The 25,653-nt window shown below is 38.3% G+C and overlaps 1 protein-coding gene across 2 annotated transcripts in view; it reads right to left on the reverse strand.

Annotated features, from left to right (window-relative positions):
• LOC146829460 (SWI/SNF-related matrix-associated actin-dependent regulator of chromatin subfamily A member 1) overlaps positions 1-25,653 on the reverse strand; it is a 1,967,301-nt gene that overhangs the window by 1,568,395 nt on the left and 373,253 nt on the right. For both annotated transcript variants that reach the window (XM_085608144.1, XM_085608145.1), the window contains one exon: positions 22,670-22,770. In XM_085608144.1, coding sequence (XP_085464270.1) covers positions 22,670-22,770 — 101 coding nt within the window. The remainder of the gene's footprint in view (positions 1-22,669; positions 22,771-25,653) is intronic.

Raw genomic sequence — 25,653 nt, forward strand, 5'->3', positions numbered from 1 at the left:
TCTTTGACTCTCTACACGTGCACATGCATTTCTTCATCCCCGTTGAGGCCTATAGGGATTTTGGTTTTGAACCTAATGATGAGCTTAGATTCCAGGCGTCTCAATTTAAGTGTCCTATTGCCTCCTCTCTCATGTGGAGTTATGTTGACCAAGCCTGAGTACTTCATCTCCAGCCACGTCTTGCCCACATGAGTGTTCATGTGTTTACCCACTGCATATGTCATGTCATGATTTATGGTTGCCCTTATATGTTCAACTATTCGCTTCTTAAGTGGGCAAATGGTGCTTCCTATGTATCTTTTACCACAGAAACATTCTATTAGGTATACTACAAATGTAGTGTCACATGTGATGGTTTCCTTAATTTCAAACTGTTGTCCTCTTGGATCCTTAATAGATTTTAGATTCCCTCCAATCTTACACGCTTTGCAGCTCGTACATTTGACAAATCCTTTCTGTCTGTTTTGCAGCCATGTTTCTTGTTTATTCATATCGAAATGGCTGTTGACCAATGTGTGAGATAAAGATGGAGCTTTTCTATATGACACTAGGGGACGATCCCCTATTTGAGTTCCAATGTCCGGATCTTTTTTCAAGACATTCCAGTACTTAGTTAGGACTTGTTGAATTTGATAGCTCTCTTTGCTGTAGGTTAAAATCAGTCGCGTTATGTTGTTTGGTACACGGCTCTTCTTGTTCATCAGTTTCCTGATGTCTATCAACATCTCTGCACATGTTTTTGATCTTGCTTTTTCTTCACCCTGTTGGATGTCTCTATGTCTCTATGTCTGTATCCCCTTCTAAGGGATTGGTTTTTGGTTTCCACAAATTTTGTTTCCATTTCCTTTGGTTCTGAGCAGTTTCTCCTCATCCTTATGCACTCCCCATAAGGTATGCTCTTTTTGAGGGATTAGGGATGAAAGCTTAAGCCGTGCAGTATACTGTTTGTGGCCGTCCTTTTTCTGAAGACTGTTGTGTGTATCTTGTTCTTTTCTATATACACCTTGGTATCCAGGAAGTTGATCTCTTTAGAATTGATGTTGTGGGTAAATTTGAGTCCTACTTCATTATCATTTAGGATATCTAGATATTCTAGGAACTCCAATTCTGTTCCTCTCCACAAAAGTAAGAGATCGTCGATTAATCAAAGGTCCACTTTGGTTATGTATGGGTCCTTTTCTTCTCTCCAAGCTATGTTTTTATCCCACCATTCCATCGTGAGATTGGCATAGCTTGGAGAGAAGGAAACTCCCATGGCAGTCCCACAACTCTGAGAGTACAGTTTCTTATTGAATAGGATAATGTTGTTTTTTAGGCACAGTTCTATCATGTCCACTAGCATAGAGGTGTGTTTCAGTTCTCCTATTGGTCTCTGTTTCAGGAAGTACAGAATGGCCCTTATTCCAAGGTCATGGTTTATTGAGGTGTATAATGAGACTACGTCAATCGTTAGGAGTAAGTAGTCTGATTGCCAAGTCGTTTCCATTACTACCCTCAAGAAGTCTCCCGTGTCCTTTATGTATGAATTAAGGCTCGGGACAATGCATGCTAAATAGTGGTCAACATATGATGCAATGTTTTCATAAAGGGCACCACGGCTTGAAATTATCGGGCGCCCCGGAGGCTTCTTTAAAGTCTTGTGCACTTTGGGCAGAAAATATATGGTAGGTATTATCGGATGTTCTACCATTCGAAAATTCTTTTCATCTTCATTGAGCAAGCCCTCTTCATGCCATTTTTTTAAATTTGATGCTTAAATCGATAGTTAAAGCATTTATAGGATTCTTTGTTAGCACTTGATAGTTTTGAATGTTGCTGAGTTGGCGCATAGCTTCTTCAATGTAATCCTGTTTGTCCAGATAACTGTGTTGCCACCTTCATCTGCTGGTTTGATTTCGATCATGTTGTTGTTTTTCACTGCTTTCAAGGCTTCACGTTCCTTGAGAGATAGATTTTACTTTTTTTGATTATGTTTCATATTTTCCATGACGTCCAGTTCTGCCACCACTAGATCATGGAAAGTGTCTATTCTGTTACCTGGATAGAGAGCTGGACAGAATTTTGACTGATTTTTTAAGCTGGTTTGAACATGTTCATTCACTTTAATACCCATTTCTTCTAGGACTTGGGTGTCCAATATTGCGGTTTCATTTTATTTCATGAGCCAGTTCATATGCTGTTCTTAAACTTTGTACTTCTTCTATCTTGTACTGGATTTCCTGAGCAGATGTTTCAATGTCCGGTATTGCAGTAGTTAAATCAGATGTTGATGGTAATTTGGTAAAGAATTTCTTCAATTTAAATTTTCGGATGTATTTATACACATCTATTTTTGTTTCCACTCGGTCCTGGTGTCTCTCTGGACAAAATGTTAAGCCTTTGTTCAGGAGGCTTCTTTCAGCTTCTGTTAGCTTGTGTTTAGACAAATTGATTATTAGGTCTGGTTCTTTTGCTCTGTGAGCTGTATCCATCACTTTTTCATTACCGTGCGGTTGCAAAGATGATATCCTCTTGTTTTTTCTTGAGGCTCTTCTTGTCTTCCGATGTTTTCTCTGTTGGCCAATGCTCCGTTTTTAATAATTGTAAGTGAGTGACAGTCTCAACCAATGTCTATTATCCATAAGGAGGTTACAAGTGGTCATGTAAATGCATCAAATACGATTATAATAATGTGTACCTCATTATGGGCATTGGTGATGACTAAGTATAAATAGCAAAAACTGATGAAGGACTCTGTAAACTACCGTGATCAAGAACAAGAAGTTCGAAACGCGTAGGAGAAGGAGAGTTTGGGTCGAAATAAAGAGCTGAAAAGTCAAGGAGAGAGCCGCGTATTTCTTCATCTATGAGAGAAAAAAAATATATATATATATACACACATATATACATATATACATTACCTACTGGCGGTCGCCAGTAGGTAGTTATAGTTAGGACCACGTTTCCATAGGAAAACCTCAACATTCTATTTTGAATAACTTTGGCGCCGGTCGACGAATCCTCGCGAATTTCTCAAAATAGGTGGGGCGCTACGCTCCGCTCCTTCCCTGAAATTCTCGGGGGATTCGTCAAGCGGGGGCTGAGATAAAAGGGGGGTCCCAAAACGCGTTTTTCCCATGCATTTTTCCATAGGACCTTTAGAACGAGCTACAGCCCGAACGGCTGAACAGAATTACTCAAAATTTGGCAGAGAGGTAGTCCCTAGGTCAAGGAAGTGCCTTTTGTAGGTTTGGTGTAAATCTGTTCAGTAGATTCTGAGAAAATAGCCTTTAAATCAATATATATATCTGAGCCCGCTTACGGTACGCTTACCGTACGCTTACGGTAAGCGTACGGTGGCGTGCGCGAGCGCGATTCTGATTGGCTCTTAGATCTTAGTAAACATTCGAATCGGCCGAAACCAGGAAGCGGCGGCCGCCATTTTGTGTATTTCACTCTGAAAAAAAAGAGTGAAAACAAGGAAAGGGGGCAATGAGGAGAGTTACAGACCCCCTAACATTTGTAAGGGGGTCAAAGAAGGACAGAAAAGTACAAAAAAAACATTTATTGATTTTAAAAAAAATCACGGGGTACGCGTACGGTAAGCTTACGGTAAGCGTACGGTAAAAAAAATAAAAATAAATAAATGAAAAGCAGATTTAAGAGTTTAGAAATTAGGGAGCTCTAAAAAGAGCTGTTGTGTTTATGAAGTCATTTTTTTAGTGGTACCTACAAGTAAGTACCGATGCAGAGTCTAAGGTTCAAGAGAAAGACTCTGTTCCCTTCATCATTGAAGTGCACACCATCTCCTCTATAAATGTCTTGCATGTCATAACGCAAGTTGTTGTGGTAAATGGCACCCATACCATAGTCACGGAGGAAAGCAGAAACAGATTTGTTGATGTGCTTTCTTGCTTTGTCAATCTGTGGACAGAAATGATTGGACCAGTTCCATTTTTGCCTTTGGCATATGTTGGAAAACACAAAGGCAGTTTTAGGGAAAAGTGTAAACAGTTGTGCAAAGGTGTCCTTCATAAGCATTTCCAGACCTACCCCAGTCAAAGTGCCTAGGTCATTGCCACCACAGTGCACTATTATGAGGTCAGGGTGTTGGATTTGAATGAAGGATTTCACCAATGGCATCAATTGGTGCCACTTTAACCCTCTCTGACCAATCCATTTAATGTCTACATTTGGCAAAGCAAGGTCTCTCACCATACCTGTTTTCTCTGCAAACTTTTCACTCCAGAAGACATAGCTGTGCCCTACAATCCACACTGTGAACATCTTCAAAGGAGAACTGGATGCACTCAGGAGGTGTCTTTCAGTAGAATGGCAATATGAAAAGAAAGACAGTTTGGAAATGGAGGCATACATATTTTTTTCAAAACAAAAAGAACTGATTGGCTGTTTCATACCATTCTAGAATAAAAACTAGGCTGTATGTGTAAATTAATAGAAGCATGTTTTGTATTGGTAAAAAAAAATGTGTAACCAAAGAACAGTACTATGGATTTGCTGTTAGGTTTGAAAAGTCAAGCACTCTTGCTCTGTGGAATTGAAACATTGTTTGGCGAACTTCTGACCTAACTCAACACAGCAGTGTTCCATGAGCTGTTGCTATGGTAGCAGGCAGAAGTCAAGTTGGGGGAAGGGTACTAGGCAGAAGTCAAGTTGGGGGAAGGGTACTTTTGGAAAAGGGTTGGTTTTCAACCAATAGAAATGTGTGATTACATTTGAAAAAAAGGGGGAAACACTGAGATTTGAAACTTACAAGTATATGTGTGGAAAAATAGAGGGAAAGTTTGCCATTATCTGGTTCTGCTGAGAGGAGAGAGGTGAACACAACAGAGATCCTGGCTCTGATAATCTGCTGTTTGAGTGTCACATTTCTTTCACAACTAACTAATTTTAAAGGTGAGTTTACAGTTTGAGAGGGGATGTATGTGGTAACTTAAGAAATGAATAATAGAAATGGAAATTGTTTTTGTTGTAGTTACACATGGTGGTTTCATAATGTGTCAGTCTGTAAAAGTGATTTTCACTTGCCCCGAAAAAAAAAAGAGCAGTAAGTGTGCTTTCAAATTGGCATAGAAATTTCGTTTTGGGACTAATGTGAAAACATGACTCTGTGTGCAGAGAGGAATTATAGGCAGAGATTTATTGCGTATTGCTCTGGTGATTTCACAGTTGTATTAGATGGAAAGGGGGAGCGAATTTTTGGGGGAAGAAGCAGAGTCTTAGCACACACCCATGTGCTTGCCATGTATAGTCATGCACAGTATTTACAAGCGAGTGGGGTTTTCAGGTTTCAGTCTGTAATGCAAATACATTCAGCATCACTAAGGCTGGTTGCCCTTGCTGGAGTGTAGGCAGTCACCGAGAATACACATGGTGGTGGTCTGAAAAAACAGTTTGGACATGTGCATTTAAATAAATCAAAAAAAGTGGTTTCATAATGTGTCAGTCTGTAAAAGTGATTTTCACTTGCCCCGAAAAAAAAAAGAGCAGTAAGTGTACTTTCAAATTGGCAAAGAAATTTCGTTTTGGGACTAATGTGAAAACATGACTCTGTGTGCAGAGAGGAATTATAGGCAGAGATTTATTGCGTCTTGCTCTGGTGATTTCACAGTTGCATTAGATGGAAAGGGGGAGCGAATTTTTGGGGGAAGAAGCAGAGTCTTAGCACACACCCATGTGCTTGCCATGTATAGTCATGCACAGTATTTACAAGCGAGTGGGGTTTTCAGGTTTCAGTCTGTAATGCAAATACATTCAGCATCACTAAGGCTGGTTGCCCTTGCTGGAGTGTAGGCAGTCACCGAGAATACACATGGTGGTGGTCTGAAAAAACAGTTTGGACATGTGCATTTAAATAAATCAAAAAAAGTGGTTTCATAATGTGTCAGTCTGTAAAAGTGATTTTCACTTGCCCCGAAAAAAAAAAGAGCAGTAAGTGTACTTTCAAATTGGCAAAGAAATTTCGTTTTGGGACTAATGTGAAATCATGACTCTGTGTGCAGAGAGGAATTATAGGCAGAGATTTATTGCGTATTGCTCTGGTGATTTCACAGTTACATTAGATGGAAAGGGGGAGCGAATTTTTGGGGGAAGAAGCAGAGTCTTAGCACACACCCATGTGCTTGCCATGTATAGTCATGCACAGTATTTACAAGCGAGTGGGGTTTTCAGGTTTCAGTCTGTAATGCAAATACATTCAGCATCACTAAGGCTGGTTGCCCTTGCTGGAGTGTAGGCAGTCACCGAGAATACACATGGTGGTGGTCTGAAAAAACAGTTTGGACATGTGCATTTAAATAAATCAAAAAAAGTGGTTTCATAATGTGTCAGTCTGTAAAAGTGATTTTCACTTGTAAAAAGTGATTTTCACTTGCCCCGAAAAAAAAAAGAGCAGTAAGTGTGCTTTCAAATTGGCAAAGAAATTTAGTTTTGGGACTAATGTGAAAACATGACTCTGTGTGCAGAGAGGAATTATAGGCAGAGATTTATTGCGTATTGCTCTGGTGATTTCACAGTTGCATTAGATGGAAAGGGGGAGCGAATTTTTGGGGGAAGAAGTAGAGTCTTAGCACACACCCATGTGCTTGCCATGTATAGTCATGCACAGTATTTACAAGCGAGTGGGGTTTTCAGGTTTCAGTCTGTAATGCAAATACATTCAGCATCACTAAGGCTGGTTGCCCTTGCTGGAGTGTAGGCAGTCACCGAGAATACACATGGTGGTGGTCTGAAAAAACAGTTTGGACATGTGCATTTAAATAAATCAAAAAAAGTGGTTTCATAATGTGTCAGTCTGTAAAAGTGATTTTCACTTGCGCCGAAAAAAAAAAGAGCAGTAAGTGTGCTTTCAAATTGGCAAAGAAATTTCGTTTTGGGACTAATGTGAAAACATGACTCTGTGTGCAGAGAGGAATTATAGGCAGAGATTTATTGCGTCTTGCTCTGGTGATTTCACAGTTGCATTAGATGGAAAGGGGGAGCGAATTTTTGGGGGAAGAAGCAGAGTCTTAGCACACACCCATGTGCTTGCCATGTATAGTCATGCACAGTATTTACAAGCGAGTGGGGTTTTCAGGTTTCAGTCTGTAATGCAAATACATTCAGCATCACTAAGGCTGGTTGCCCTTGCTGGAGTGTAGGCAGTCACCGAGAATACACATGGTGGTGGTCTGAAAAAACAGTTTGGACATGTGCATTTAAATAAATCAAAAAAAGTGGTTTCATAATGTGTCAGTCTGTAAAAGTGATTTTCACTTGCGCCGAAAAAAAAAAGAGCAGTAAGTGTGCTTTCAAATTGGCAAAGAAATTTCGTTTTGGGACTAATGTGAAAACATGACTCTGTGTGCAGAGAGGAATTATAGGCAGAGATTTATTGCGTCTTGCTCTGGTGATTTCACAGTTGCATTAGATGGAAAGGGGGAGCGAATTTTTGGGGGAAGAAGCAGAGTCTTAGCACACACCCATGTGCTTGCCATGTATAGTCATGCACAGTATTTACAAGCGAGTGGGGTTTTCAGGTTTCAGTCTGTAATGCAAATACATTCAGCATCACTAAGGCTGGTTGCCCTTGCTGGAGTGTAGCACTCTGGACATGGGCTTTTTAAAAAATCTGAAAAGTGGTTTCAAAATGTGACAGTTTGTAAAAGTGATTTTCACTTGCCCAAAAAAAAGAGCAGTTTGTGTGCATTCAAATTGGCAAAGAAATTTCGTTTTGTGACTATTGGGAAAAGAAATGTAGTAATATATTTAAATACAATAAAGGATTTTTTTTTTAGTTTTTTTCAGGTATTGCTGAAGAGCAGTGAACAAAATTTAAGATGCCTACAAAATCCAGAGTTCAAAAAATGCTAAAAAAAAAACTATATTTGAAGACAACTGGAGGACCAAAGTTAGTAGAAGATGCTCATGTTGGGAAAAAGAAAAAATCTTCTGGTAAGCAGAAAAAACAATTTCTTAAAAATATATTCAAAACAAAGAAAAATGTACAAAATGTCTGTACTGGAAAGAATGTTACAAAAGGAAGAGAACAGGAAAAAATTGAGAATTTAGTTAATGCAAATATACCTTCTGCAACTGAAAAGATTTACATAAACAGAAAAACAGCGTTTAAAGAGATACGTAGAAAAATGTTTCAGAGAAGAGTTATGTCCAATTTGATAAAGGATGTGAAGAAATATAAGCAAAAGGCAAAATATTACAAGAGAAAAAAAGAAATTGAAGCCATTGCAGCAAAGGCATTAGAATTAAAAAGGAAACTATTCATATTAATTTTGAATAGGATGCGTACATTAGATAAAATGGTTAATGTACTGAAATCACAAAGCAAAAGCAAAAGAGTAGTGAACAGAACAAACTTTTGTAAAGTGTTTTTAGGAAAGTGGATGCATAGTTCAAGTAGTGAACCTTTTTTTAATGAAGAGAGCTATTTTCAAAGTAATAGTTTGCTGCATGCAGTTGACACCAGAGGTCGTGCTTACGAAGTGAAAAATGGTTGCATAATGGAGAAGGAGATAATGGTTCCAAGAGATGAGGTACAAGTGATGGCAGATGAGGCAATGGGGAGACGTCCTAAAGCCCCAGTGTACACTTGGAATTGTAGTAGTATTTGCACTGTGCGTCAGGATTCTATTGACAAATTTCGAGAGTTTCTTAGAGAATATAGTAAAAAAAGTGTAAAACAGAAGATTAAGGTGTTTCAAAGTCTGGATCCATGCAGAGTGAGAGAGAATACTGGTTTGCAGGGTCATTCTCTGGCTTGTCTATCTAGAAAAGTGTGCAATAGTGTTTTCCATCATTTTAGGATGCTGGCTGTTCATCATACTGAAATGAGAAAGTTTGTGAGACGGTTGTATTTTGCCAAAAGTCCAGCAATAAAGTTAAATGAATTGAATAGGGCTCTGTTCCGAGGAACGGTATCAGATGTAGAGAAGGTTGTTGATGAAATTCAGTTTTGTTACTTTGGTCCTGAACAAAACAGTGCAGAGAAGGACACAGTAAATGAGGAAGAAGTGGAAGAGAATGTAGAACCTTCTGTAAGTAAGACATTTAATGATCACATAACAAAATTTGCAATAGTCTCTAATGAAAGACCAAATGTTACTTGTATTTGTTGCCGCAGAACTCATTATAGAAAACAAACTAGGAATGTTGATCTCTACAGAAAGAGTGAAAATGAAGATAATTATAAGTGGAAGGATTTTGCCACATATATATTTCTAGAAAATTGTTTTGAATTGGGTGAAGATCAGCGTATTTGTAAATACTGTTACAACAAGTTAGAGGAAAATAGAATGCCGACCAGAGCTGTACATAATAATTTAGAATTGGATGCTATTCCTGCTGAACTTTCTGAAATAAATACATATGAGTCTATACTCATTCAATGTGTTCATCCGTTCCAGACCATAGTACGTATGGAGCCCAAAACTGGTAAATTACCTCCTTCAGATTTACTGAGAGGTTTAAAAGGTAGAGTGGTGTATTTGCCCTTGGATTTGAAAAAAAATATGGAAACTATTGATGCGGATACTTTGGAAACTGAACCATTAATTATTCTGGTTAATGGTGTACCTACAAAGAATAAGAAGATTTGGCAGGAGCTGGTAGATGTGCGGAAAGTACAAAGAGCAAATTTGTATTTGAAAAAAAATAACAAATGGTATGAATCAATTTATATAGAAGAAGAAGAAGATTTTCAAGAAGACACAGAAACACCAACTGGACAAATTGAAAAAGTGGACAAGTCAAAGGAAGAAGAAATTTATGAACATTTTAGCATACATCCTCTTCATTCGAAAGAAGTTATGGGAGACAATATTGATCTCTTTCAGATGAAGAAAGCAAAAGGAACTCCTGTGAGTGTATGGGAGGAGAGCTTGGAAGCTCGATGTTTTCCTCAGCTGTTTCCTAAAGGAAAAGGAGGACGATACGATGAACGTCCAGAACAGATTCCAGCTTCAGAGTATCGGACTACAAGACTATATGCTGAAGATCCCAGATTTCGACAAAGTATTCCTTATTTGTTCCATCTTTTATTTGAAAGCGACTTGTCTGCACTGTCTTATGCAGTAAATCACATTTTAAAAAGTGGAGTACATTTACAAAATGTGTCTGCTAAGGATTTTATGGAGAAAGTGCAGCACCGAGATGATCATTTGGAAACACAACTGATCAATCTGATGGCTTGTCAGCGTGGGACAAATGAATATTGGTACCGACGCCATGGTGAACTAAAATGCATGTTACGGAATTTAGGAACACCAACATGGTTCCTTACCCTAAGCTGTGCCGAGTACGCTTGGGATGATTTACTGGATTTTCTACGAGAGGCCAATTCAAACATTAAAAACATCGAATACAAGACAGCAGGAGAACTGTGCTCATTGGATCCGGTTAATGTTTGCAGATATTTCAATCATAGATTTGAGGCTATGATGTCCTTCATCTGCAATAAAAAAAAATCCACCCCTTGGAGAAGTAGTGGATTTCTTTTGGAGAAAAGAGTACCAGGCAAGAGGTGCTCCTCATATTCATATGCTGTTGTGGATCAAGGATGCCCCAAAGCTTGGAACAGATGCTGATGAAGCAGTGTTATCTTACATTCAAGAATATGCAACATGTGCTATACCAAAAAGCACAGAAGAGAACAAGTTAAAGGAGCAAGTTTTACGTTTCCAAAGTCATCGGTGTGGAAAATACTGTCGACGGAAATACAAGAGCAAAGAAAAATACTACACTAAATGTCGATTTGGATTTCCTAGACCTGTTCTTTCAAATGGAAGAGTAAACAGTTTTATGTCAGCTGTGAGACATACTATCACAAGAAAATCACCTAAGAATACCTACAACCTTAAAAGAAAAGAAGAATCAAAAAATATAAATGACTACAACCCAGTCATTTTATCCATGTGGAACGCTAACATGGATATACAGTATGTAGCTGACAATTCCATTGCTGTTGCACGATATGTAACGTCTTACATTACGAAATCAGAAAAAACAGAATTGAAGGAAATGTGGGAAGAGATTTCTCACGAGAAGACTGTCAGTAAGAAGCTGTACAGTTTCAGTTTGAAGATGTTATCGCATCGAGAAATTGGATCCTACGAATGTTCAGATAGGTTATCTTCTGCAAGTCTCTACTCGAAGTCAAGAAGAATAATTTGGGCAAGTTTAGGCCTTGCAGCAATGAGAAATCGGGTACTAAAATCTGTAGGAGAAATTGAATATTTGGTCGAGAATGACCCAGAAAGTACAGATATATTGAAAACAAACATGTTGGACACATATTATCCCAAGAGAAGTCAACATCTGGAGAACATGTGTCTCTATGAAGTGCTGCAGAACTACATTTATTCAAGGAAAGCCACAGAAGACATCAATAATGGAAAATATAAAGTCGTTGGTGAAGAAGGATGTTTGGTGAAGCAAACAAAAGGAAGTTTGATAAATCACCGGAAGCTGAGTTGCGACACTACTGACAAGAAAGAATTTTACTACTTGGCTCTTTTACAGTTGTTTAAACCATGGCGTACAGAGGATGAACTACTGGGAGAATTTCAAAGCTATGAAGATTCATTTAATGCTTGCAAAGACAGCATACAATGCAATACATTCACAACTTATCTGCAAATGTTAAATGAAGAAATTGAACAGGAAACTACAATTGCAGCAGAAATAGCTAGAGACAGTTCTCAGGACAGCCAAAGTTCAGGAACACACAGTCAAGATCCCCTAGGACAACCAATCATTGAAAATGAAGCATCAATAGCCATGAATGAAGTGGAAACGGCTATGAATCAAGCTCAAGAAGAATTTATAGACTTAGAAAATTTGGAAAGACAACTGAATCAAGAGCAGCAACAAATTTATGAAGAGATCAAAAACAAAATTGATCACGGATTTCTACATGTAAAAAAAGAGTGCTCATGCACATCATTTCATCCAATCAGGATGTATGTAAGCGGACAAGCTGGAACTGGAAAAAGTTTCCTAATAAAAGTCATCAGAAGCTACCTACAGCAAAAAACGGATTCTACTTTGTCTTGTGTGGTTACTGCTCCAACTGGGTTAGCAGCATATAACATAAAAGGAATCACCTTACATCGTTTGCTAATGTTACCAGTGGAGCATGAGAACAAAATACAATTCAACAAGCTAACTGGAGAAGCATCCTTGGAAGTTTCAAGAGTATTGAAGAAGATGCAAGTTCTCATTATTGATGAGGTGAGCATGGTATCAAACCTAATGCTTGCCTTTGTGCATTTAAGAATGCAGCAAATTTTGAAGACAGACTATGACATGTTATTTGGTGGAAAACACGTCATAGTTTTTGGAGATCTTTTGCAACTTACTCCAGTTAAAGGACAACCAGTGTTTAATACTGTGACACATGAAGACACGAAGAAGTCATTGGGAAGCATCGGAAATACAAATATTTGGTCCTTCTTTGAGTACAAGGAACTTACTACTAATATGAGGCAAGCAAACGATGAAGAATATGGAAGTATTCTGAAAGATATCAGGATTGGACTACTGACAGAAGTTGGCAAAAAAGCATTACAGAGTCGGCTGCTACATAATTTATTTCCAAAGGAAGAAATAGTTGCAGAGAAGATATACAAGAACATTGCAGAAAACAAAAGTGTCATCTGCTTAATGCCAACTCTACGTGAATGCTCAATATTCAATGAGGAGCTTTTGAAATTGGAAAAGGAAGAGATCAGGAAATTGGAAGCAGTGGACAAAATTGAGGATGGAAGAATTACTGTCACAGTAACAGGCAAACTGAAAAATAAATTGGACTCACTAGAGAAGAACATCTCCAAAACAGCTGGATTAGAAAAAAATCTATATGTTTGCATGAACTGTAGAGTGTTTTTAAGGAGAAATTTGGATGTTGAGAAAGGTTTAGTTAATGGAGCGATGGGAAGAGTTGTGGGTTTTATTAATTACCAGAAAAAAGAAGGAGTTGAATGTTTAAAAATAAAATTTGATCAGATAGATGAAGTTAAAGATATTTGTCGTTGTACAGTTCGTTTTATGCTTGTGAAAGACTTATATGTACGTAGGAAGCAGTTTCCGTTTTCTCTAGCATATGCTGTAACTATTCACAAGTCTCAAGGATTGACTGTAGATTGTGCATTTGTGAACATTGGTTCAACTGTGTTCAAAGAAGGTATGGCATATGTTGCTTTGTCACGAGTCAAAACATTATCAGGTTTATTCATGATAGACTTTGATGAGTCAAAAGTTAGTGCTGATACAAACTGTGTAAAGGAGTATAATAGATTAAGAAGAAGCTATGCTCCTCATTTAGGTCAGTATCCTGTGTTGGAGAAACGTGTAGTTTCTCGTAAAAGAAAAAATGAGAATATCTGTAGTGAAGATGTAGAGAAGAGGAAAAAAAAGAGGAGTGATGTAATTGCAAGCAAAAAGAAAAAGGAAAATGAAGAACAGGTTGTAGGATGTCATTTTGAAAATAGCTCTGGTGTCAACTGCTACGCAAATGTAGTGCTGAATGTTGCATTTTATCTGGAAAGTTTGCAAGAGCAGATAATAGTAAATCAGGGAAAAAGATTCTGTTCAGAGCTGAGTCTCCTTTTTCAAAAGCTGAGTAAAGATAAAACTCAAATAGAAAGTGCTACTGACATTAGAAAACTTTTAGATGTATGTTCAGGACGAACACAGTTTTCTCAAAATGAACAGCAAGATGCACATGAATTTTTGATGTATTTTCTTCAGGTAGTGGAAGAAGAAGGAGTTCCCATTGACATTTTTTTTGGTCTCTCTTATAAATGGGAACATAGTTGTGATAATTGTTATAATATATGTGGCTCTATTGTTGATAATGAAAGGTTTATTTATTTGACATTGCCAGAGAGTAAAACAGTCACTTTTGCAAAATTAGTTAAAGATGCTAATCATAGCATGAAATGTGGTGAGTGTAATTCTGACATGTTTTCAACATTAATTTTAAAGGAATACGGACAGTATGTAATTTTAATGATGCAACGATGTAGAGCTGATGGTTCAAAATTGGATACTTTAATAAAGAAGTTTACAGGACAGCAATTATCAATTTCAGGAAAAACTTTTGTAACTGTTGCAATAATTTTCCATGATGGACCTACTGTTACTTCTGGACATTACACAGTTTATCTTAAATGTGAAAAAGGCTGGACACTGTGTAATGATTCCCAATTGATTTTCAAACAACGTTTGCCTTTTGATTTAGCAAATTCCTATCTAATCTTCCTGAAACCTAAATTTTAGAGAGACTTGGCAAGATCTGGACAAAACAATTTTACCATTTTACTGGATTACCATTGCAATTTTGTAAAAAAAAGATTTTTTAAATTATCATTTGGCCTAATGGAAAGATAACCAATTGTAATGTGGACTTTTTTAATTTTTAATGAAACTTTGAAAAACCAATAATTTAGAGATTATCGGTAACTTCTGCACATTTTAAATTTTGGAATGTTATTGGACTGCCATTGGAAATTTTTTCAAAAATGTTTTAAAAAATTACTATTTGGCCATGTGGAAAAGTAACCAATTCTATTGTGGACTTAATAAATTATTCAAAAAATTTTCGTGAACCAAAATGTTACAGAGAATCGGTGAGATCTGGACAAATTAAACTTTAGAATTTTATTGGTTTACCGTTGGAAATTTATTCCAAAAAAAAATTTAAAATTACTATTTGGTCTAAAGGAAATGAAATCAGATGTATTTTGGAGTTATTTGAGATATAATATTGTGATTATACTTCTGAAACAAACATATCAGACGGTATTTTAAAGAAATAACTATTGGTATTAGATGATATTTTTTTACAATATTATGCATTTCTATAATGTTAAGTTTAAGTAACAAAAGAATCAGGGCATTTTTAATACAATCTTTGTGATTGGTATTTTTTTTTGCCCGCTGTAAAATGATGAATGCAATTGCTTTCACAATTTATAGTGAAATGCAATATATTCTGAAAACAGCAAAAATAAGGCAAAAATATTTTTTGGAAAAAAATGTAAATATGTGTACTGTATTATAAAATGTTTTAAAAATATTAATACTTTTTTCTTTTTTTCCAGATAGATATAGAAAATTTTCGAAAACTACAAACATTTTTAAAACTATTTTTAAAAAAAACAAATGAATAAATATTTTTTCAGTGAGTATGGTAAGTCAATAATAATAATTGTAGTCTCTCAAGGACAATGTAATGTGATAAATGATTTTTAGTGTTTTTTAAAAAAAAAAAAAAAAAAGTACGCGCACCGTACGCGTACGGTAAAAAAAAAAAAAAAAAAAGTTTTAAAAAACATATGTAAAAAAAAGATGAAAGATAAGGTTGGCTCTTAAAAGAACCGTTGTGTTCATGCAGGGACAGAGGAAAGGAAGCATGGGAAAATTATTCAAAGCGACAAATGTGCTGATCTATTTTGTTGTTCACTAGGGAAAAACTGGTCTCCCTATGGCAAATTAGATCTTTACAAAATGTGCAATGAATATCAACCTTCCGAAATCGAGGGTTCATTTCCAGAGGGCCAGCAAAAGGAGATTCTCCCCCCACAGATGAAGGGCTCACCTGACCTGCAGAAGAAGGAGTCAGCCCTGCAGATGATGGTCCAGGCTGAGCTACTGTGGATGTACTGGCTCGTCTTTCTGAAGAGTTACCTCCAAAAAGATGACCATGTGTCCTTCTGTGTACATCCTGGAGGTGTCTCTTCATGGTGTGATTCCCAAAGGAATACTTCCTGTCAGGATTACCTCTAGAAAGTACACGCTTACACAGCCTGCAAGTAACTAAGGGTGCATTCACCTTTTGCTGGCCTTCAGGAAAAGTAAAATAATCCCATACATAAGAGGGCTTTTGTTTCCTCGCTCTCTGCCTCAAGACAGTGCTGCTAGTGCTAGCCTCACTCTCAGAAGAGCTCTGCTGTTCTGCCATCGTATCCCAAAGACAAACCAGCTCCTTCTCCCAAGGGATCACAAGCAGAAATGAGGGGAATGGGTGTGGTGTAGGAGAGTTCTAGAACTGAAAGTAGTTTCAACCAATCAAAAGTTGTGTTTCATGATCACATGACCTACCGTACGCTTACGGTACGCTTACGGTACGCTTACGGCAAAAAGTACGCATGCGCGTAAAAAAGACACGCGCTTGCGCGCATGCGCATAACAGTCACTACCCGACACTTTCGCGTAACGTGCGCGTGTGGCGTAAGCGCGCACGCGTCCCACGCGCAGTACGCGCGGCTATGCAAAGTGCGTAACTATACGCAAGCAGCGTAGATAGATTACGGACGTTGCGTAAACCGTACGCTTACCGTGAGCTTACGGTACGCGTACTAAAAAAATATTTTTTTTTTAAAAAAAGTACTGCAAATAAATTTTACATGTTTATTTTAAAAAATATATTTAAAAAAACATATTAAAGAATTTTAAAAATTTAATCATAGTCTTTATAAAAGGTAAGATAATTAAATTAAAAATATGTTAGAAAAAATAGAAGAAAAAAAAAAAATTAGCATTTAAAAAACCTTGCAAATTCACTGAAAAAACCATGGGTTTCACACACGTTATAGTTAGGAATTAGCATTTAAAAAACCTTAGAAATTCAGTGAAAAAACCATAGGTTTCACACACGTTATAGTTAGGAATTAGCATTTAAAAAACCTTAGAAATTCAGTGAAAAAACCATAGGTTTCACACATGTTATAGTTAGCTGGACATTTTACTCGTAAAAAACCAATGAAATTGCCCCGTTATAGTTAGTTCAGCTAACTATAACTCGCGCGCCCGCAATGCACTGCTGATGACGTCACATATTACATCACTCATGACATGGTCAGTGACATCACTCATGACATCACTGATGACATCTCAAATGACATCACTGATGACATCACTGATGACATCATCCTTGTGATAGAGTGGCAGACCTCCTCTCACCCTAATATAACCTTTGACACACACATTCAAAAATAGAGACTAAAATTTTCAAAAAAATGGACATACCAATACCAGTTACAACAACCTCTTCAGTAATTCTAAGATCCACATACACATCCACTCATTCACCAACAGTCCAATACAGTCACTCATACATGTACTCACTCATCATATGTACTCATACACCTATACATCCTGTTACACAATGCCACTCATCCATAGAGTTACTCACACACATAGTCACTCGTGCTAATAAAGAATCAAACATACATTTACTTGCATATACAGTTATACACACACCACCATACTTACTTCTACGGAAACTTACACATACTTAGTCTTTTAAACAATCACTTATAGAAACACATACTTATTCATACAGGAACTCTTCCAATCTCTCACCCTTGCATATACTCACATATATACACCAATAGTCACATATACTAGTTTTAAACATATGTAGTTACTCATAAAGACACTATTGAGACAGTCATTCACTCACTAACACACCCATACACACACTCATCCACCCATGCAGTCCTGCACACATGGTCTGTAAAAACACATACAAACAGTGAGTCACTCATTCATGCACCTATGCACTACGTAATACCCCCCACCGAACCATGCAGACACTCAGACTGATACTCAAAAAACCAACTAATAACCTATATAGACACCCATGTAGCTACTCACCAACCCATGCAGCCACTTATACACAAAGTAAGAGACTGATACAGATATATACATATTAAAACATTACTCACTAAAACATGTATTCACTATGATACACTTAATCAGTCAGTTAAACAATCAATTTTTCAAAAACAAATCATCCATTTAGACACTTATATACACATTTATTCTTCCATCGACCTTGAGATATACATATATAAAACATATTTAATTTTCAGAAAAACCCACATTCACTGGATGATGTCATCAGTGAGGTCATCAGTGATGTCATTTGAGATGTCATCAGTGATGTCATGAGTGATGTCACTGACCATGTCATGAGTGATGTAATATGTGACGTCATCAGCAGTGCATTGCGGGCGCGCGAGTTATAGTTAGCTGAACTAACTATAACGGGGCAATTTCATTGGTTTTTTACGAGTAAAATGTCCAGCTAACTATAACATGTGTGAAACCTATGGTTTTTTCACTGAATTTCTAAGGTTTTTTAAATGCTAATTCCTAACTATAACGTGTGTGAAACCTATGGTTTTTTCACTGAATTTCTAAGGTTTTTTAAATGCTAATTCCTAACTATAACGTGTGTGAAACCCATGGTTTTTTCAGTGAATATATATATATATATACATATATATACATACATATACATATATATACATACATACATATATATATATATATATATATATTCACTGAAAAAACCATAGGTTTCACACATGTTATAGTTAGCGGAAATTTTACTGATAAAAAACCAGTGAAATTCCCCCGTTATAGTTAGCGCAGGCAACTATAACTCACGCGACTGCAATCCTCTGCTGATGCTAATACTGTATTTAGACACTTATTTGCCCATGTCTTCTTCCATACATTTTTAGCTATACATATATTACAAATATTTTTTTTTCATAAAGACACATATGTCATCAGCAGAAGATTGCAGTCGCGTGAGTTATAGTTGCCTGCGCTAACTATAACGGGGGAATTTCACTGGTTTTTTATCAGTAAAATTTCCGCTAACTATAACATGTGTGAAACCTATGGTTTTTTCAGTGAATTTGCAAGGTTTTTTAAATGCTAATTCCTAACTATAACGTGTGTGAAACCTATGGTTTTTTCAGTGAATTAGTACGGTTTTTTAAATGCTAAGTTTTTTTCCCTTATAATAAGCCCTGTACATTTGGTGGCCTTCGGCCACCAAAAGCACAGGGGGTGGGGTAAGTGTGGATAGTGTTTTTTGCCCTTAACATAAGCCCTGTACATTTGGTGGCCTTCGGCCACCAAAAGCACAGGGGGTGGGGTAAGTGTGGATAGTGTTTTTTTTATTTTTATTTTTTTACCGTACGCTTACGGTAAGCGTACGGTAAGCGTACCCCGCGAAATTGCCGAAAAAAAAATAAAACCGTTTTTGCACTTGGGGGATGTTTGGGGACTCCCTCAACATGACTATGTGGGAGGGAGTTGTCAAAACAGCCCCTTTACATGTTTTTGGGCTTGATATTTTAAAAATCACTCTCAGTGCGAGAGACAAAATGGCGGCCGCCGCTTCCTGGTTTCGGCCGATTCGAATGTTTACTAAGATCTAAGAGCCAATCAGAATCGCGCTCGCGCACGCCACCGTACGCTTACCGTAAGCGTACGGTAAGCGTACCGTAAGCTGGCTCAGATATATATATTGATTTAAAGGCTATTTTCTCAGAATCTACTGAACAGATTTACACCAAACCTACAAAAGGCACTTCCTTGACCTAGGGACTACCTCTCTGCCAAATTTTGAGTAATTCTGTTCAGCCGTTCGGGCTGTAGCTCGTTCTAAAGGTCCTATGGAAAAATGCATGGGAAAAACGCGTTTTGGGACCCCCCTTTTATCTCAGCCCCCGCTTGACGAATCCCCCCGAGACTTTCAGGGTAGGAGCGGAGCGTAGCGCCCCACCTATTTTGAAAAATTTGCGAGGATTCGTCGACCGGCGCCAAAGTTATTCAAAATAGAATGTTGAGGTTTTCCTATGGAAACGTGGTCCTAACTATAACTACCTACTGGCTATCGCCAGTAGGTAATATATATATATATATATATATATATATATATATATATATATATATATATATATATATTATATATATTATCTACTGGCGGTCGCCAGTAGATAGTTATAGTTAGGACCGTGTTTCCATAGGAAATCTCAAAATTCTATTCTGAATAACTTTGGCGCCGGCTGACAAATCCACACGAAATTTTCAAAACTAATGGGGCGCTCCGTTCAGCTCCTACCCTGAAAGTCTCGGGGTGATTCGTCAAGCGGGGGATGAGAAAAAAGGGGGGTCCCAAAACGCGTTTTCCCCATGCATTTTTCCATAGGACCTTTAGACACAGCTACAGCCCGAACGGCTGAACAGAATTACTTGAAATATGGCAGAGAGGTAGCCCTCAGGTCAGGGATGTGCCTTTTGAAGGTCTCGTGTAAATCTGTTCAGTATTTCCTGAGAAAATAGCATTTAAATCAATATATATATCTATAGGCGCGCTCCGAGCGCGTACCGTAAGCTTACCGTACGCGCACGCCGCCGTGCGCGAGCGCGATTCTGATTGGTTGTTAGATCTTAGTAAACATTCGAATCGGTCGAAACCAGGAAGTGTCGGCCGCCATTTTGTCTCTCGCACTCTGAGGGGGTGAAAAACAAAGGTGGATAACGTGAAAAGGGGGCAGGGTGGACAGTTCCTGACCCCCTAGCCTTGGTCAGGGGGTCCCAGAAGGACCCCCAAGGGCAAAAATTAATTGTAATTTTTTTTTGAAAAATCGCGGAATGCGCGTAGCGTACGCGCATGGCGTAAACGGAAAAATTCCGCGCACTTCGCGTAACGATTCCGCGACTACGCGTACCGTGCGTGCACGGTGAAATTTTTTTTTCAAAAAGGAGAGATTAAAAAAAAAAAAAAAAAATTGTGAGGTAAGGTTGGCTCTTAAAAGAGCCGTTGTGTTAATACAGGGATAGAGGAAAGAAAGAATGGGAATATTATGAACGTCTACAAACGTGCTGGTCTATCTTTTTGTTAATAAGGGAAACACTGGTCTCCCCAAAAACAATAAGACCACAACACGTTGTACACCTCATTGAAACCCTCCGAAATCGAGGGTTAATGTCCAGAGGAGCTGAAGAAGGTGATGCTCCCACCTCAGAGGAAGGGCTCAGCTGAGCTGCCGATGATGTACTCGGCTGAGCTTCTGAGGTTGGGCTCCGGTGACTTACTGAAGAGTTTTCTCCAGTATGTCGAGCAAAGGTCCTGGGATGTTTATCCCTAAGGTGTCTCATCATAGAGTGATTTCCAAAGGAATACTTCTTCCTTGGATTTCCTCTAGATAAAACACGGTCACAAAGTCTGCAAGTGACCAATGGAGCATTGACCTTTTTCTGCCCCTCTGGAAAAGTAAAATACTCCCACACAAAAGAATCCTTTTGTTTCCTCCTTCTCTGTATGATGATGGTGCTGCTAGGCTCACTCTCAGAAGAGGACTGCTGTTCTGCCATTGTATCTCAATGTCAATTCAGCTCCTTCTCCTAGGAGATCTCAAGCAATAATGAGGGGAATGGGTGTGGTGTTGGAAGTTTCTGGAACTGAAAGTAGTTTAAACCAATGAAAAGTGTTCTTTGTGGATCACATGACCTACCGTGCGCGCTCCGTAAGCTTACGATACGCGCTCCGTGAGCTTACGCTACGCGCTCGTAAACTAGTACGCATGCGCAAACGTGACGTAAACATGCGCTTACGGAGCGCGTAAGTATGACACACTCGCGCATGCGCATTACACGCACCCACATAACCGCGACATTGGTTCCGCGCAACGCGCATGCGTGTACGCGTTGCCGAAGAAGTACGCATGCGTACGTACGTACGTCACGTACGTATCACGTAAGCGCACCGTACTTATGACGTATGGAGCGCGTAGCGTCAGCTTACCGTACGCGCACGGCAAAAAATCCATAAAAAAAAAAAAAAAAGTTTCAAGGGTTGTAGAAGATAATAACTGATGTACAACTGTATGTAAACATTAATTTAAAAAAAATTAACCATTCCATAATGCAGGATATAGTACATATATTATTTTATACATAGGTTGGATATAATTTTTTAACAAAAATCTCAAAAAAAAAATTTACATTTAAAAAACCTTTGAAATTCACTGAAAAAAACATAGGTTTCACACACGTTATAGTTAGGAATTAGCATTTAAAAAACCTTGCAAATTCACTGAAAAAACCATAGGTTTCACACATGTTATAGTTAGCAGGACATTTCACTCGTGAAAAACCAATGAAATTCCCCCGTTATAGTTAGTGCAGGCAACTATAACTCACGCGACCGCAATCCTCTGCTGATGACGTCAGATATTACATCACTGATGACATATGTGCTTTTCTGAAAAAAAAATATTTGTAATATATGTATAGCTAAAAATTAATGGAAGACGACATGGGTAAATAAGTGTCTAAATACAGTGATGTAATATCTGACGTCATCAGCAGAGGATTGCGGTCGCGTGAGTTATAGTTGCCTGCACTAACTATAACGGGGGAATTTCATTGGTTTTTCACGAGTGAAATGTCCTGCTAACTATAACATGTGTGAAACCTATGGTTTTTTCAGTGAATATATATATATATATATATATATATATATATATATACACACACACATACACACACACACACACCTGCTTTTCGATAGACAAGGCACTAAATATAAATAATGCAGTTACTGAATTTTAATATGAGCCAGTGGAGTACATATGTGTAAACAATTATTCATATGAAACTTCTGGAAAATTGTGAATGAACTATGTGAAATAAAGATTACACTGTCAATTCTTGTCTCTCTGTGCTGTTTGTCACTCTTTTTTGGGCTGTGGACAACTACCCCATAGAGGTGGGCAACATTCATTTTCCAGTCACAAGTATAGCAAAAATAGCATTTCACTTCAGGTTCTACCTTTCTGGAATTTAAAACAGTTTTACTCACAGGAAGGAGACTCCTCAAATCGTACACACACATTGGCCGTTTTTCGACTCTCAGACAGCAGTTCTTCATCCTCCTCTTGTTCTGTGCGACGGTGCCGATAGCTGAAAAAAATATCAGATTGATGGCTTCTCCATTATTAACATCTCTTCTCCTTTAATCCAAACCACACTTCCAACAACATCTATGGAACCCTTCCACAGTTAGTGCTGGAACAAATAACATATTTAGAAGAGTAACCCAATTCTTTACTAGAGTACTGCCCAATGTTTTCTATAAATTGGTTCAAGTTACATTTATAGTGGCACCAGGCACTCTGAGCTGTGTGGTTTATTCCCACATCTAACATATGGGTAACATTCAGAATCTAAAACTGCTTTAAAGAAGCTTGGTTAAACACAGCTATGTACAGTTGGTAATGTGTGGGCCCCAAGTAGGTTCATAGTTAAACGAAGGGATTAAAAGGGAAGACGTGCTTGTTATATGCAAAAGTCTGAGAAGTGGCAGCATTTAATCCAACATTAAGTGAGGCCTACATCCTGCACTTTCCTATTGTCAATTTGTTTTATCAATTTGTGTTATCCATCTATTAAATCACACTAAAATAGCAAATATGCAATATAATATTACTATTTTCAACACTCTGACTACAATTATTAAGAGGGTTAATGCCTAGGATTGAGACTTTCTGTCCAAGTCAATTAAATAAACGTATGCAATACAGTTTCTAACATAAACATCATTGGTTCATTAAAAATTATTATCATTTCAGAAGGCAAGAAGTAGTTAGTTAATCAATGGCAATCAATATCTCAATAGTAAATCAAAATTGAATAATGTGAGACGATCAACAAGGTGACCCTCAAAAGAAAGCAAGCAGCCAGAACTGAGTATAGTTCAGCATGAGAACCAATATAGAGTCTGCCTCTTAAGAAGTGGATTGAAATACTAGGAATCAATCTAATTAAAGACTTGCATAGATTCTGCACAGTTAAAAAGTCAAAGAAAGTCATGAAAGTAATATAAACTCAAAGCAGGTCTGGCATATGTCCCGAAAACATAATTTTTTACAGGATTTTAGAAAGAAAAGTAATATACATTAACGGCCTAATTACGAGTTTGGCAGTCCGAGGACTGCAATCCTAATGCTTCAACAGGGGTCCGACCGCCTTATTACAACTTGGTCCAAACGCCATGGAACCGCCGCAACACTGCCAAGGATCGCTGATCCGTGGCGGTCCTGAGGCCGCAATATGCTTAGCGGAGCTGCTCCGGCACTACCAAGCATATTATGAGTTTCCTCTTGGCCATGGTTTTCATGGCGGTGAGCCCGCCATGAAAACCGTGGTGGAAAGGCAACAAAGGGGGCCTCCTGTGCGCCCTTTGCGCCCTGTTGCCTCACGGCCATGGCCCAAGTCTCTGCTCGGCATGCCACGCAGGAACTGCCTTCAATGCTACCATTGTGGTGCCATTTTTCAGAGGCACCGCTGTGGGACCGGCAAAGAAACGCCAGCCAGACACGAGAAAACTCATAATCTAGCGGGCTGTGCTCACATGGCTTGGGAGAGGTGGGCGCGGGGAGGTGGCATGGTGGCCCCGCTCCCACACCGCCAAAGTCGGAATCGGGCTCTTAGTGGAGAGATGTGAAATAATAAGGATGAACTAGCAATGTATCATGCTAATAATCCAGTTAATATTCTAATACATAAGATACATTCAAGTAAGATACATCTAAAAACGCCTACTTCTACAGCATTTTAATAAATGAGGTATGCATAGCAATTGAAGTAAATGGCATGCCGTTTATGTAATACAGAAATACAATAGACAGTTCAACTAACAAATCTACCCTAGGAAAGGCTCGAGCAAAGGACCTTGAAAGTTACAAAGAAAGGAACATCATGGACATGGCTTCTTTGAGAGAAACATAAAATAATACAATTTATTAATACAGAGACCATGAATTCGGCTTCTATTTTGCTGATTTTCTGCAATGGTAAAGCAGATGGGTCAACATAAACTTGTGGAAAAGCTTATTCTTGTGCACGTGAACTTAAAAGCACACGTTTCTTTCTACAAATATGAACAGATATCAATTGAAGCAGGCTGCGGCCTAGTCATGCTATCTTGAGCTATGTGGTCCATTGTGTTTGTAGAACAGAATGATCCAGTACTACACGATTTCGGACGTTTTAAAGAAACAATGCTGTAGCTCTTTGCCAAACACCAGTTCATCCAAGCAAGCGACAATAAACTATTGAACTTACGTCAGGGAAACAAAGATTTATTATCATTTATCAACTCCTTCAATAGACTCATTGCCGACACCGAACAGCCATTTGAAAAAAGAACATCCCTTTTCTATTGTGGTCTTCGGGATGAGCTGAAGGACGTATTCGCCCAGATCGTAGACCCCCCTTCAGATTGTGTGAAATTCATTGACTTGGTGGTCCGATTGGACCATCGCCTAGGTGAACGAAGAGGGGATAAACTTGTGGGTATGTAGCTTGGATGGTCCTAATAAAACATGAGAAAAAGGAAACCTCCCAGTACTAGCTCTTCCTCCGACACCTCTGAACCAATGTAGATTGGCAGTGTTAGGGGACCACTTTCTAAAGACGACAAAGACCATAGACGTTGCTTGAATTTATGCTTATATTGTGGTTGCCCGGGGCACTTTGCACTAGATTGTTTTGCAAAAACCACTTCATGAGAAGCGATGGGTCTAACTGATGCTTTAGACAACACGCAGTCAGAAAACTCCCTGGCCCGATAAGGACAGAGGCCCCCTTATCGAGCATATCAAGCAACATGGCCTTGTTTCACTATCTGGCTAACACCATGACACATACACCACGTCATCTCACATTAATAGTGACCTTGCTTTTCGCCACCCAAGTACGAAAGGAAATACCTATTCTATTGGATACTGGGGCTACATGGAACTTTGTAGATATTGGGTTGACCAAATAACACTCTAAATATTC

Source organism: Triturus cristatus, chromosome 5_2 (genome assembly GCF_964204655.1).
Source record: "Triturus cristatus chromosome 5_2, aTriCri1.1, whole genome shotgun sequence".
NCBI lineage: Eukaryota > Metazoa > Chordata > Amphibia > Caudata > Salamandridae > Triturus > Triturus cristatus.